Source organism: Engraulis encrasicolus, chromosome 14 (genome assembly GCF_034702125.1).
Source record: "Engraulis encrasicolus isolate BLACKSEA-1 chromosome 14, IST_EnEncr_1.0, whole genome shotgun sequence".
Taxonomy (NCBI): domain Eukaryota; kingdom Metazoa; phylum Chordata; class Actinopteri; order Clupeiformes; family Engraulidae; genus Engraulis; species Engraulis encrasicolus.
In genome coordinates, this window is record NC_085870.1 from 47,948,728 (window position 1) to 47,963,727 (window position 15,000).

The 15,000-nt window shown below is 45.4% G+C and overlaps 2 protein-coding genes across 2 annotated transcripts in view; both read right to left on the bottom strand.

Moving 5' to 3' along the window:
• Positions 1-5,624, bottom strand: part of adipor1a (adiponectin receptor 1a) — a 13,154-nt gene extending 7,530 nt beyond the window's left edge. Inside the window, exons 1-5 of the mRNA XM_063216011.1 lie at positions 5,445-5,624; positions 4,707-4,783; positions 3,630-3,871; positions 3,192-3,302; positions 1,576-1,747 (exon numbers count right to left, since the gene is read on the bottom strand). Of these exons, the coding sequence (XP_063072081.1) occupies positions 1,576-1,747; positions 3,192-3,302; positions 3,630-3,782 (436 nt within the window). The 5' untranslated portion in view covers positions 3,783-3,871; positions 4,707-4,783; positions 5,445-5,624. The remainder of the gene's footprint in view (positions 1-1,575; positions 1,748-3,191; positions 3,303-3,629; positions 3,872-4,706; positions 4,784-5,444) is intronic.
• A 3,164-nt stretch (positions 5,625-8,788) lies between these two features.
• LOC134462801 (NADH-cytochrome b5 reductase 3) overlaps positions 8,789-15,000 on the bottom strand; it is a 7,711-nt gene continuing 1,499 nt past the window's right edge. The window contains exons 4-9 of the mRNA XM_063216012.1: positions 14,065-14,171; positions 12,696-12,825; positions 12,323-12,406; positions 11,936-12,021; positions 11,370-11,469; positions 8,789-10,744 (exon numbers count right to left, since the gene is read on the bottom strand). Of these exons, the coding sequence (XP_063072082.1) occupies positions 10,572-10,744; positions 11,370-11,469; positions 11,936-12,021; positions 12,323-12,406; positions 12,696-12,825; positions 14,065-14,171 (680 nt within the window). The 3' untranslated portion in view covers positions 8,789-10,571. The remainder of the gene's footprint in view (positions 10,745-11,369; positions 11,470-11,935; positions 12,022-12,322; positions 12,407-12,695; positions 12,826-14,064; positions 14,172-15,000) is intronic.

Below are 15,000 nucleotides of genomic sequence, written 5' to 3' on the forward strand. Positions count from 1 at the left end.
AGAGAGAGAGAGAGAGAGAGAGAGAGAGAGAGAGAGAGAGAGAGAGAGAGAGAGAAAGAAAGAGAGAGGGGGAGAGGGAGAGCTTGAGCATTACCCAACACTAAACATAAAGCCCAATTTATAATAAGAAGCCAAATCGTCTGCGAAGTGTCGCAGAGACTTAACTACCCCCCACCCCCCTGTTGCAGAGAGTTGCGCGGACACTCAACAGTACAAAGTAACTCTACAAAGTACTTCCTTTTTCTAAACATTCTCCACATTTGTAGTTTGTAAGAGGAAAATGCAGGTTAACATTTGCTAAATATGTTACCGATGTAAGTCAATGAGGTTGCAACAAGTGAACTTGCCAGCTACAGCGCTTAAGTTGTAAACTTGTTGTGCCAGTTTGAACAGTGTCTTTATAGAACCATTCCACTTTGTTAGAAATTGGTTCTCTTGACAATTAGCCACTTCCTGGTTCTAAACCACCGTGGTGGTGACTGTTTGTCAAAAGCAAAAATGTAGGTTGCTATTTGTTATGTTACACTTCCATTGCTTGTTTTACAGTGCCAGCAGTTCACGCAGCCTATGTGCATTTTATGACACAAAAAAAAATGAGTTGGGGTGGCGCTGTGGCGCAGCGCGCTAAGCCCCCCACATTTGGGCTTGCATGCCCACGTGGACCCAGGTTTGAGTCCGGCCGTGGTCGTTTCCCGATCCCACCCCGTCTCTCTATCCCACTCGCTTCCTGTCTCTATCTCAGACTTTCCTATCAAATAAAGGTATAAAAGCCCATGAAGATATATTAAAAAAGAAATAAAAAATGAGTCTGTATTTGTAAACATGATGCCAATGCCTTGCTTTCCTGTTTGTGTAAATGTATAATGGTAAGTGAGCCACAAAATCAACAAATTCTTAACAGTATACTTGCCATATTGCAAGCAGTTTGAGCAACCTCCTTGTTGCCCCTCGCATTGTAACGTTGAATAACATAGTGCACGCCTATTCATTAATTTTATTAATTAATTAATCCCTATGCAGCAAAAAATTAAAACCGTCTGCGAAGAAATATCTTTTAGAGTCTGTGGTGAGAGCATAAAGAGCCCTTTACCCAACACACTCATCGTCTGTAGGTGTGTGTGTGTGTGTGTGTACGCAGAAGATGTGTCCATACATGCTCTGCCTCTGTGTGTGTGTGTGTGTGTGTGTGTGTGTGTGTGTGTGTGTGTGTGTGTGTGTGTGTGTGTACCTAGTAGACGTGTCCATATGTTCCCCGTCTCATTGTGCATTCTGTGTGTGTTTGTGTGTGTGTGTGTGTGTAGTGTACGTAGTAGATGTGTCCATATATTCCTAATCTCGGTATGTATTCTGTGTGTGTGTGTGTGTGTGTGTGTGTGTGTGTGTACCTAATAGATGTGTCCATATGTTCCCCGTCTCGGTGTGTATCCTCTGTGTGTGTGTGTGTGTGTGTGTGTATGTGTGTGTGTGTACCTAATAGATTTGTCCATATGTTCCCCGTCTCGGTGTGTATCCGCTGTGTGTGTGTGTGTGTGTGTGTGTGTGTGTGTGTGTGTGTGTGTGTGTGTGTGTGTGTACCTAGTAGATGAGTCCATATGTTTCCCGTCTCGGTGTGTATCCTGAATATGGATCCAAAGCAGGCTCTAAAGGAGGGCATGGGGGGGCGGTGCCCATGCAGGAGGTAGTCGTTATCTTTCAACCAATCAGGGAGCACGTGGAACGGGATCACACGCCAACGCCCCTCCCACACCTGCAGACGTACACTACTATTACACACACATAAAGACATGTGCAAATACATGGCAGACAGCACCACACACACTCGAATAATGTTATTACACTACTATTACTAACTACTACTACTAATGGGGACTCTAGACCAACCCGACAGTTGGTTATTGTCGCGCGTTGGGTACAGTTGGGACAGAGTTGGCTGGTGTGCCTCCGTGCGTCTGGGGGTCTCTCTCCGTCGGGAGACTTTCAGCATGTTCAGTTGGGTTGAGGACCGCGTCGGTGGTCGGGCTCCATGCCGGACTCTGATTGGTTTGTGCTAAATGAGCAGGAGGTAGGAGGGCATTTTTATAAGCTAGTAGCGAACTCACAAACTTGAGTTTCATTACGACATTACACTGTGTTTGTTAAGACAATGCCCAGCGACCATTTTTCCTCTTTAGCGGACTACAGTGTGAGAAATTAAGTCTACAGTGAAGTAATGAAACCACGAAAGTCATAGAGTTGTGTGAGCGAAAGACAGAGATAGAACGTGGTCTTGATGGATACATTTTGAATAGGAGGGGGACTTTGCCTATGGGCATCGTAGGCTATAGCCTATTTAGAGTCATTAGTGCATCTACTATCAAGACTACTCGTGAAAACTAGAGAGCTGACTTTGCGAAAACATGAAAACATTTGGCTACTACAACAGGGCCAGCCGAAACGCGAGCTCTAAAACGCGGAAGTTACTAGGCTACAACAAAATCCCTCCGGTGATACCCGGGGGAGAGTCCACGGCAGGTGAAGTCAGTGCGGTGTGTTCTTGGAGCAAACTGTGTCTGATCAAGACCGAGAGGAGCAGACAGACAACTGACTGGTCGTAGTTGGGAAGTCTGGTCGGATCGGCTAGAGCAAGCGGCTTAACATACATGACGTGGTAAATGTGACGTCCAAAAACATGATGCCACGCATGCCTCTCTCTCTGAGAGTCTCAAGCATACACAATATTCTACATGACCAACACACACACACACACACACACACACACACACACACACACACACACACACACACACACACACACACACACACACACACACACACACACACACCTCCCTCTGTCTTGCTCTCTCTCCCTCAGTCTTGCGCGCTCTCTCTCTCATTCTCTCTCTCTGTCTCTCTCTCTCAATGGAAGAATGAAAGACTAGATTATCTCTCTCTCTCTCTCTCGCTGTCTCTCTCTCTCTCTCTCACACACACACACACACACACACACACACACACACACACACACACACACACACACACACACACACACACACTCCACATCTATACGTCTCGCCCCCTCTCTCCCTCTCCCTCTGTCTCTCTTTCGCAGTCTCTCTCAAACACATATTCACATATTCTTATATAGCATACCATCAATATAACTATGTCATTCTCAAACACATCCTCTCTCTCTCCTTGGCATGCTGGGTTACCTTGTGTACAAACTCCTCCATCTTCTCCATAGCATGATGAGCCTGCAGGGGCAATGTCAACACTTCTCCCACTTCATCATCATCCTCCTCTTCCTCGGCCACACCAGGACCCTAAAGAAGAAGAGGAGAGAGGGTTAGAGGGAGAGAGAGAGAGAGAGAGAGAGAGAGAGAGAGAGAGAGAGAGAGAGAGAGAGAGAGAGAGAGAGAGAGAGAGAGAGAGGAGTGTTGTCCAGAAGAGGTCACACACACACAAACATCAGATATACAGATATACAAACACACACACACACACACACACACACACACACAGAAGAGGTCTCTGACAAACACGCGAACACACACGGCAAGATATAGCGACCGACACACACACACACACACACACACACACACACACACACACACAGAGATACACACACACACACACACAGAGATACACACCTCTGCAGCGAGTCCCTTGCTCGCCCCAGCGTTGTCCAGGAGAGGTCCGAGCTCCATCAGCTCCACATCGGCCGCGATGCGACACTCCTCAGCAACGCAGCACTCCTCGGAGACGCGACACTCCGCATCGCTAGGAGACGCGTTACGAGACATGGGGACGTCACACCACCACACGACACACCACACGACTGACCGACCGACCGGCTGACCAACCGCTTACCACCGCTCACTGAAGCAGCACACTGCACGCAACACACACACACACACACACACACACACACACACACACACACACACACACACAGTTTGGTTACTTTATTGAGGATGACCAATAACTGTTGAACAAAACAATACAGCGTCCCACACAATCCTAAAGAAGCAATAATGTGTCAGGATCCACACTGGAGGACTCAAGGTGACTCTAGATCAGTGGTTCTTAACCTGGGGTGCGGGCACCCCCTGGGGGTGCGCCAGAGATTTCAGGGGGTGTGCGGAATTCTGTTTGTGTTGAGGTTGTGACCAAAATTCTGATTCCAAACATTGTAATGAGGCCAAATTAAGACCAAATTAAAACATGTTTTGGACCTAATGTAAAATCATTAAAGCACTGATAATGTCTAAAGCAAGAATTATTGTAATTATTCACTTAAATCATTTTTTAGTGCTTATACACGTGTAGACGTTTGGGTTGGGGGTGCGCGGCTTGTCTTGGGCACAGGTTAGGGGGTGCTTCAAGAAAAAAGGTTAAGAACCACTGCTCTAGATCACCAAGAAAGAGTAATACACACTTCGGGATCTACTGTGGACAACACACAGAAGAAGAAATCTATATCAGTTAAATTTAACACAGTTTAACACACACACACACACACACACACACACACACACACACACACACTTCAGGATCCACTGCTGAGAACATGCCTGCCACAATCTAGATCACTCTTTATCATCAAGAGTGCTGACAGTACACACACACTCTCACACTTCTATTTGTGTCACTCTCTCTCACACACACAGAGACCCAGGACCCAGAGAGGAATAACGGAGCAGAGTGGGCCAGATGTATGTCTCTACCTGAGCTGGGGCCAGGCGAGAAGGCGGGTCTTACAACTCCCACCTGCAATCTGAACTCCAACGGTCTTGCATTCACTCTGAAACAAACAAAAACAAAAATAGGCGTCATCATCACGTTACACAGGCATGCCCCATACACTGCATCAAGTGCGGGGTCTCATGTTTCTCATTCAATAGAGATATACATCAATTTAATCTGTAAATTACTGTCCAACTGCCAGCTATAGTGTCATGGTCATCACACAGTCAAAAGAGTGGGAGACTGAAATGGGAACGTAGTTTGGGATGAGGGAGGATGCTAACGCCAGGTAGCAAAACAGCTAGCGCAGATCCCTCCTTCCAAACAAAGCATCCATAATCTGTCCCGACAACAATTTGACAGTCAACGAGTGCACACTGTCATACTAGAGCACGACACAAACGTAGAATCGTCATTAAACAAGCGTTACAGATGTTTACAGATGCTGACATCTGCCAACATTATGGTTGCTCAATGGCAGGGCAGCAGCCTTTACAAAATGATGGGATAACCAGCTAGCGCGGTAGCTAATGTTAGCATACCAGCTAAATTATTGGGAGCTGGACCATACACCCAACAAACCAACAGGAAAAAAACTACCGCTACGCTATCTGTGTTAGTACACCCACAAAACATTATGAATACTTATTTTGTCACCGTGACGATACAAAAATGCTGACAATATGCTGACAAAATCATGAAAGAACCCCGTTACGTACCTCTTCTCTAGCCTAAACAGTGAGATGAAATATGATCGCTTCCGGATTGTGACAAAAACAAGGCGAACAGTCAGCGAGCGAAGGCTAGTTCTACATCAGCGAGCCGGCGAGTCCAAACTGGCTTTGCTGTGTTGTCTCATCAAAGTCGACGTGGGAACGCCATCTGGCGGTGAACGTGAGGCTGTTTTGTGGCTGCTCGACCGTCATAAACAAGTACATCATCGCAGTAGACAAGCTCAGTGCACACTGCTTGGACACTCATTGGGTGCTGTTGGTGTAGGCTTCTCTGACTGAGTTTTTGTCATACCCAATAATGTGGATGGTTGTGTTTGAAACAAAGGCTTTATTTCTTTTTTAATTTTCATGTGTGTAACTGAAGGATATTTTCACTAATGCTGTTCATTGTATTTCAGTTGAAATGCCTATAGTCTGTTTATTTTCATCTAGGTCAGGCAAGTCACATTCTCTCAGCACGTGTGCTGGCTGGGCTGGCTTCAATAAAGCCCCACTCATACTGCTGCGGTGGGGGTCAAGCGCTTGCACACACACTCACACACACACACACACACACACACACACACACACACACACACCTCTCTCTCTCTCTCTAAACCCGTCGACAGCAGTCCAATCTCTGCGATCTCTAATCCCCCGCTACAAAGGCTGCGTGGAGCAGGAGGAATACACACACACACACACACACACACACACACACACACACACACACACACACACACACACACACACACACACACACACACACACACCACCACCACCCACAGAAATACAAACACACACATCACACACACACACACACTAGGGGGATGGCAGACCTATGCAGAGGCCTATGTGGAGTAAATAAAGGGTTCAGGGGGATTTGGCTTTGGGGAGGGGGAGGGGGGCTTCTCTGATTAAAGAGGTGCAGGGGGCATTTCCAGATTATAGAGGGGCACTGTGTGTAATCTGTGTGTGGAGAGTGGAGGAGTGGTGGAGTGGGGTACGGGGGTACAGGGGGCAGGGCAGGGGGCATATTGAGATTATAGAGGGGCACTGTGTATAATCTGTGAGTGGAGGGGGAGGCCGTATAGGCCAAGGGAGAAGGGGTGCCCCGATTTTGGTTCTCATGACATTGTATATCTATTGGGCGGGGGGCCCCTTCAGATGATTTTGTCATAGGCCCAGCCAAAGCTGTCCTCGGCCCTGGGTATAATTGTGTCACCATGTAGAAGTGTCATGTGGGGTGGGGGTGGATGTAATCTGTTTAGGGCTGGGGGGACCATAGTAGGCCAAACTATGATTACGGAGAGAAACAAAAGACTTGGTCAACTGAGAAGAGGGGTACTGGTTTGAGATGTGGGGACACAGTTTAAGTAAAGCAGTGTTTTTTAACACTGGGGTCGGGTCTCCATTTGGCGTCATCTGAAAGTATGGGATATAACATAGTATGACTATTCTATATTCTCTTTGAAACACTATTTATAATCTTAGATTGTCTTAAATATCTATAGGTTTTAATAACCTACAACTTTGCGTTGTTTTAATTTATGTCATGGGAAAAAAATGTAAAAGGTGTCCGCAGAAATTTAGGATGTCAAAATGGGGTCTTGTGCCAAAAAAGGTTGGGAACCACTGAAGCAATGGATCAGGCGTGACTGCTTTTTCACAGGCTGAACTCACCTCACTTCTAATTAGAGATGCACCGGATCCTGATTTTTAGGATCCTGCCGGATACCGGATCCACTGCTTAAGATCCTGCCAGATCCGGAACCGGATACTGGATCCTACTAAAGAGTTGAAACACATAGCCTACTCGCACACATGGGCCCTTTTTATTACGTGGGCTCGAACTGTCACCCCCTCACAGCCCCCCAGGGGTCCCCGGCCCCCACTTTGAAAACCACTGCACTAGACCACGGCTGCCCACAGCAGTGCAACTATGCTTTTCATTGAAACTGTGTTGCCTATTGCCAAATTTGATCTTTTCATGATTCTTCACTATGTAATAAACTGCTATTTACTAGTATGACCAAATAACAGTACGTTTTGCAGCTAAACATTTCTGGACATTCAATATGGTGGACATGGAGAAGAGGCCACCTTTTCATGTATGAAAAGTGCAATTATAAATAAATCAATTAAAAAAGTTAACATTTGTGAATGGGTAGTTGGAAATAAACTACTAACAATATTACAGTGTGCCTTTAAATATGCATTCGAATAATAAGGAGCACCATCACGAGCTGATAAGACATATTTACACCGCATTCCACATTATTACGCAAATGACATTTTTCGCTGTTTCCCAAATAATCAATACAAATGACAGTCGTCATAATTTTCAAGTCATCAGCCATTAGAGTACAATTAAAACGTTTTTGAGTGAACCTTCCAATGATATCGGTATTTTTTTAAATGATAAAAAACTTAAAATGCTCTGTTCCACATTATTACGCAAAATAGTTTTGTAGTGTTGTAATCAAAATTTCTTTCTTTTTTTCCAATTTACATCAAAACTGTTGGAATTTGGTACCTTCTAAATTGCATTTCAATGTTCAATACTTGGTGATAAGCTATTTGTCTTAGTAACTGGAATGCTGCGTTTAACATTGAAGTCAATGGCAGGGCATTGCATGGGAGTTATGGAAGCCCAGATATCCTTGATGCTTTGCTCTCAGCTGTTTTTGTTTGTTTGGTCTGGTGACCCACACTTCACTCTTCAATATACCCGTAGATTTCTATGCCACCTGCAGGTGCTTTGGCGGTATCGACATTCTAACTCACCAGACATAAATCCCCATTGAAAATGAATGGGATGTTATGTCTGGTGAGTTAGAATGTCATCACCTTCAAAGCACCTAAACGAGGCAGGGAAATCTACGGGTATATTGAAGAGTGAAGTGTGGGTCACCAGACCAAACAAACAAAAACAGCTGAGAGCAAAGCATTAGGGATATCTGGGCTTCCATAACTCCCATGCAATGCCCTGCCATTGACTTCAATGTTAAATGCAGCATTCCAGTTACAGCTTATAACCAAGTTTTGAACATTGAAATGTAATTTAGATGGTACCAAATGCCCACTGTTTTGATGTAAATGGGGTAAATTTGGATAACAACACTACAAAACTGTTTTGTGTAATAATTTGGAACAGAGCATTTTGGGCATTTTACGTTTTTTAATATTTTAAAAAATACCGTTATCATTGGAAGGTTCATTCAAAAACGCTTTAATTGTACTCTAATGGCTGATGACTTGAAAATTATGACGACTGTCATTTCTATTGATTATTTGGGGAAACAGCGAAAAATGTAATTTGCGTAATAATGTGGAATGCGGTGTATTTGTTTATTTTCTTTATTTCATTCAGCTGATGGCAGCGCATGAAGTGCATTGAAATCTGAACACTGCTAGAAAGAGAGAGAAACAGTAGTGCACTGTAGAACAATATACTGGATATTTCTTTGCAAAAACAAATAGAAAACGCACATAATAAACACATAATAAACTCATAACAAACTCACAACATGCGTAGAAAGGTCTCATCCACACGTGAGCGTAACAGTAATATAACCTGAGCACACACACCATACGGTAGGTCATAGGCCACAGACATCACGTGTGTGTGTATGTGTTTGTACATGGGTGTGTGTGTGTGTACGTGGGAGTGTGTGTGTGTGTGTGTGTGTGTGTGTGTGTGTACATGAGCGTGTGTGTGTGTGTATGCGAGTGTGTACATGGGAGTGTGTGTGTGCGCGTGGGAGAGTGTGTGTATGTGGGAGTGTGTAAGGCATTTGATCTCTATAGGATTATCAGCATCATGGATACAAATGTACATCTTAAGAAGCCAGATACACATACACACACAGACACAGACACACACATGCAGGCATGTGCGCACACAAACACACACACACACACACACACACACACACACACAAGCGCGTATGTATGCACGCACGCACGCACGCACGCACACAGCACTGGGACATCATAGTGTAGCCAATCAGAGAAAAAGCTGGTTGGATATAGTCCACTATGAGAAAGCACACGTGTGTGTGTGTGTGTGTGTGTGTGTGTGTGTGTGTGTGTGTGTGTGTGTGTGTGTGTGTGTGAGAGAGAGAGACAAAGAGAGAGAGAGGTGGAGTATGCGTGTTGGTGTGTGTGAGAGAGATAATCTAATCTTTAATACTTCATTCTTCCACTGTAAATACCAATGACATGAACTCCAGTTTGATCAAAACATATCTGGATTGACTCCTCCCCTTTTCTCTTCCTCCATCTCCCCCTCTTCTTCATCCCTCTTTCTCTCCCTCCCTCTATCCATCGCTCGCTCTCTCTTCCTTTGTCTGGCTAACACAAATATTGGCCTCTGGGCGGGTAACGTAGGGCATCGCCACACCTCTCCTACCCTGTGTGTGTGTGTGTGTGCGTGTGTGTGCTGTGTGTATGTGTGTGTGTGTGTGTGTGTGTGTGTGTGTGTGTGTGTGTGTGTGCGTGTGTGTGCTGTGTGTATGTGTGTGTGTGCGCTGTGTGTGTTCATAAGCAGTTCTCTTTGGGGTGCAATTCCCATCCAGACCTGAGGGGGGCGGTATAGGCACAGCAGACAGTGGCGTCACACAGCTGCACTTAAAGTGATACTGTACCATTTCTGGAGATAAGCTCATTTTACACCTCCCTTCAGTTAGGTGATTGAGTTTCTTCTGTGATGGAGTTTCTTTCAGCCATTCTCTTAGGCTGGTGATGCTACTTTTAGTTCCAAGCTAACAATTATCACTGAATCGTATGGGACCAACTAGCTGCAAGTCGGACCCATAAGATTCAGTGATATATGCTAGCTTAGAGGTAAAATTTGCACTGCCAGACTCAGAGAACCGCTAAAAGTACAGCAAAAAGATACAACTCAATTATTTAACTCAAGAGGAGGTGTAAAAATGAGTTTATTTCTAGAAATGGTAAATATGAAGACAATACGCTCAGAGATTAACCAATCACCTCGCTGGCTCTGTTAACTGACCCCAAGAACTGGACGGGCGTACTCAAACCCAGCCAGCGAGCATGGGGGAATGGCTGAGCTGAGGTCACGTGACGTGACGCGACGCGACGCGTTGGAAGCAGGGCTCTTATTGGCTAGTAGGCGAAACGCTGGCTCTGGCGGTGGCCGAGCTTGTCCAGGTTGGGGTTGCATGCGAACTGGATCATGGGAGGCGGGCCGCACATCAGCACCATGCAGTCGTCAGCAGGGGGGGGCAGGTGCTGACCCATCATCTCAGCACTGATGAAGCCCTGACTGTACTCCCAGTCTAATGAGGAAGCACACACACACACACACACACACACGCACACACACGCACACACACACACACACACACACTGAAACACACACACACACACACACACACACACACGCACGCACGCACACGCACACACACGCACACGCACACACACACAAACACTTTTATTATACACTGATTCTTGAGAATGGCTAAAAACAGGTTTTAATTTTCAACTGAAAAAAAGTTGTTCAAATCCAAAATGTAGAGGTATATTATCATAGACGAAGGTCTTAGATATGCAGCAATGTATCGGAACAAGCTCCCCATATTTGACTTTTTCATAAAATAGGCTCTCTTAGCCTACTTGCTGATGTCAACACCGTCAGACACAATCAGAAGCAGGAAAATATGTTTATTGTATTAAAACGTCTGTATGAAAATTACTGTCAAAAACACGTAAAACTAAAAAAAAATGTCTAGTTTTTTTGTCACCTCTGTCAAATGTCAACACTGTTAGGTTTTTACCTGACAGTATGCGGTGTGTGTGTGTGTGTGTGTGTGTGTGTGTGTGTGTGTGTGTGTGTGTGTGTGTGTGTGTGTGTGTGTGTGTGTGTGTGTGTGTGTGTGTCTGTGTGTGTGTGTGTGTGTGTACCTTCGGGAGCGCGGTCCACGGTGTACCAGAGTTTGAAGCGGTCGGGGTGTCTGGCTTGAACCTCCTCCAACTCATCACGAAGCAGAATGTCCTTCTCAGTCTGACCAGCCACACACACACACACACACACACACACACACACACACACACACACACACACACACACACACACACACACACACACACACACACACACACACACACACACACACACGTCAAAAAGGAGTGTTGGGGGAAGCTGTGGTGCAGCATGCTAATGCATGCGTTCCATGTAACTGCATGTTGTTGTAACAGGCAACATTGTCCATACAGAGGACCAAGAATGGACTTTATGAAAGAAATTGCATGTAGTGAGGGTGGTGGTGGAGGTTATTGAAGCTTTCAATGTATGTTGTACTTTCTATATGTGAAACCAAATAACATATCTTTAAGAGGAAAGTAACTGCATATTGTTGAACAGGACTATGTACAATAACCTCTAGACAAAGGGGATTACTTGTGCGCGCACACACACTCACACACACACACACACACACACACACACACACACACACACACACACACACCTGGTTGGCGAAGAGCAGGTGGCAGGTTGTGGAGTCGCTGGGGTTCTTCATGACAGCTCTAACCAGCTGCAGCATGGGAGTGATGCCTACACACACACACACACACACACACATTATACACACACACAAATTATACACACGTTACACTTGCATTACAAATGAGTTGTGTCGACACATGGCTTGATGTTTGTTTGTGTGTGTGTGTGTGTGTGTGTGTGTACCTGTGCCCCCAGCGATGAGGTGTGTGTGTGTGTGTGTGTGTGTGTGTGTGTGTGTGTGTGTGTGTGTGTGTACCTGCTGTGCCCCCTGCAATCAGCCCGTGTGTGTGTGTGTGTGTGTGTGTGTGTGTGTGTGTGTGTGTGTGTGTGTGTGTGTGTGTGTGTGTACCTGTTCCCCCGGCGATGAGTCCTAGTGTGTTAGCCGTCTTCATCTCAGCAGGAGACTTCTTATCCGGCTGCACCGCAAACACACCTGAGGGAGGGGCCAACACAGGGGGAGGAGTTAACACAACAAGTAGTCATCTCAGGATGCAGTCATCACAGGAAGGAACTGTGCATGCTGTAACAGCTATGTATGCACTAATACCGTATATTATACTATGCTCTTGCAATTACCATCACCACTTAAGTACCTATGACAAGGATCAGGTAGAACAGACAGGCTGTTTTGTCATATAATTACTATAAATATACATTATATGGACATACTCTCACATGCGTGTACACACACACACACACACACACTCACTCTCTCTCCTCACCGGATCCCTTGTACTCCAGTAGTCCTCCTGGTCCTCTGAAGTCCACCACATCCCCCACCTGCAGGCTCTCCAGGTACTGGGACATCTTGCCGCCCTCGGGGAACTTGGGGTGCACGTCCCGAAAGTAGATCTAGAACCAGAGAACTTAGAACTTAGAACGCCACACCAGAACACAGTCTGATTAGAATACTATACAACATTCCAGAAGGCCGGAGAACTTAGTTAGCAACATATCACAACACAGACTGATTAGAATACTAGAATATAGAACATTCCGGAAGTAGATCTAGAACCAGAGAACTTAGTTTGAAACACACCACACAGACTGATCCACCTTTTCACCACGGTTCCAGCCCATTTCAATGTTTGTCGTGCTCCCACAAAATTTCACGGCTACTGGCTGCCCATACTGGCCCATTCTGAATGGTTAAGCGCTAGTAGCAACCGAAAGGAAAATAGTAATGGCCTTGCGAACGTGGAACTTGGATAACACGCATTACAGTCAGGCTACACATCAAACTACATACTACAACATACTACATGCAATACAACACGCACTCTAGTTCCCTCATGCCATGTTGACATATTCACCACAAGGCCTACATATCCAACTAACTAACCTAGAACACACATTTCCAGGGTTCCCACTCTAATTCAGATATAAAATTCCATGATTTTCCATGTCTTTCCAGACCCTAAAACAGAATTTCCATGACCACTTCCGTAAAAAAAAATGCGTTAAAACATTTTAAAAAGTGTGTATAAACTGAAGATTATCTTCACCCCTAGAGACGACGCCGAGCCACCGCCAGACTTAGGTGGGCTCATTTTATCCTAGAATGTTGCACTTTACAGTGCGAAACCAAACTGTCTCTGGCGAAGCGTTGTAGTTTAACCAGTAAGAAACAATGTTACACACCAAACAATTTTTTTGTTTGTTTCTACACAACTGTTGAGAAAATTCCATGATATTCCATGACTATGCATGCAAAATGGTAAAATTCCATGACTTTCCATGACTGGAAAAACTTTTATGAAATTCCATGACCCGTGGGAACCCTGCATTTCAGTTCCCAGCTACTGTTCATGACATGTTGACATACCTTGGGAAGCTGTGGCCTAATGGTTACTAGGTGGTCTTAAGATCAGAGGGTGGCAGGTTCAAATCTCACCCTTACCTCTCCCTACACCTCCATCCGGTTAATGTGCCCTTGAACAAGGCACCCAACCCCACATTGCTCCGGGGACTGTAACTAATGTCCTGTAACTAACTGTACGTCGCTTTGGATAAAAGCATCAGCTAAGAGTGATGTAATGTAACACATTCACTACCAGGTCATCATGACAACTTGTTGTTACCATACAGTACCTTGACTACCAGGTCCACGTATCCCAGGTCATCGTCACTGGAGACGGGAGTGTAGGGACGCACCACCAGGTTACCATCGATACGGGCCGACAGGTACACATGCTTACCTGCACACAGAAACAGAAACACAGACACACACACAGATACACACACACACACTCACAGACAGATGCACATACAGAAACATACACACATAGACACAGATACGCACACACACAAATAAACATCCATACAGTTCGAGATGGACATACGCTTCCAATATACACACACGTTTCAACCATCGCTACGAGCAGACATGTGCTGCTACAACCTCCTTTCAAAGCTACAATACGCATACTGCACAACCTGGATCCACCTGTAATGAACTCATACAACTTAAATAATTCAATTCCCTACCGGACTAAAGAATTCTTCAGTTACCTGATTCAGCTGATTTAGGTAGTGGCTGGCTGGCTGCAACACGTTCTGCATGTGTGGCGTGGTAAAGACCTCAGTGCATGCTAATCCTTCCAAACCCTTTCTGACCATCAAGTCACGTATACAGACAGAAATTCACCACACATTCACAAGTCCACACGGCCACAGAAATGCACAACACACCACACACTCACAAATCCACAGACACCGACAGAAATACACAACACGCGACACACCCTCAAGTCCACACCCCCAAACAAATCCACCACAACACACCACGCCTTAACAAGTCCACACCTGTCAGAATACAGACAGACCTACAGGACACAGGGCCTAGCAATGACTGCGGCCAGAGTAGGAAAAAAAAAGTGCTACGACTGTGGCAATGTAAATACGTGCAGGATACGTGTGCACGTGCACTTTTTCGTGTTGCCATGCCAATTTTATGTCAATTTTGCGTGCGCTAGAGCACCAGTCACAAACACAATGTACTGAGACGTGGGCGTAGTCTGCGTATGC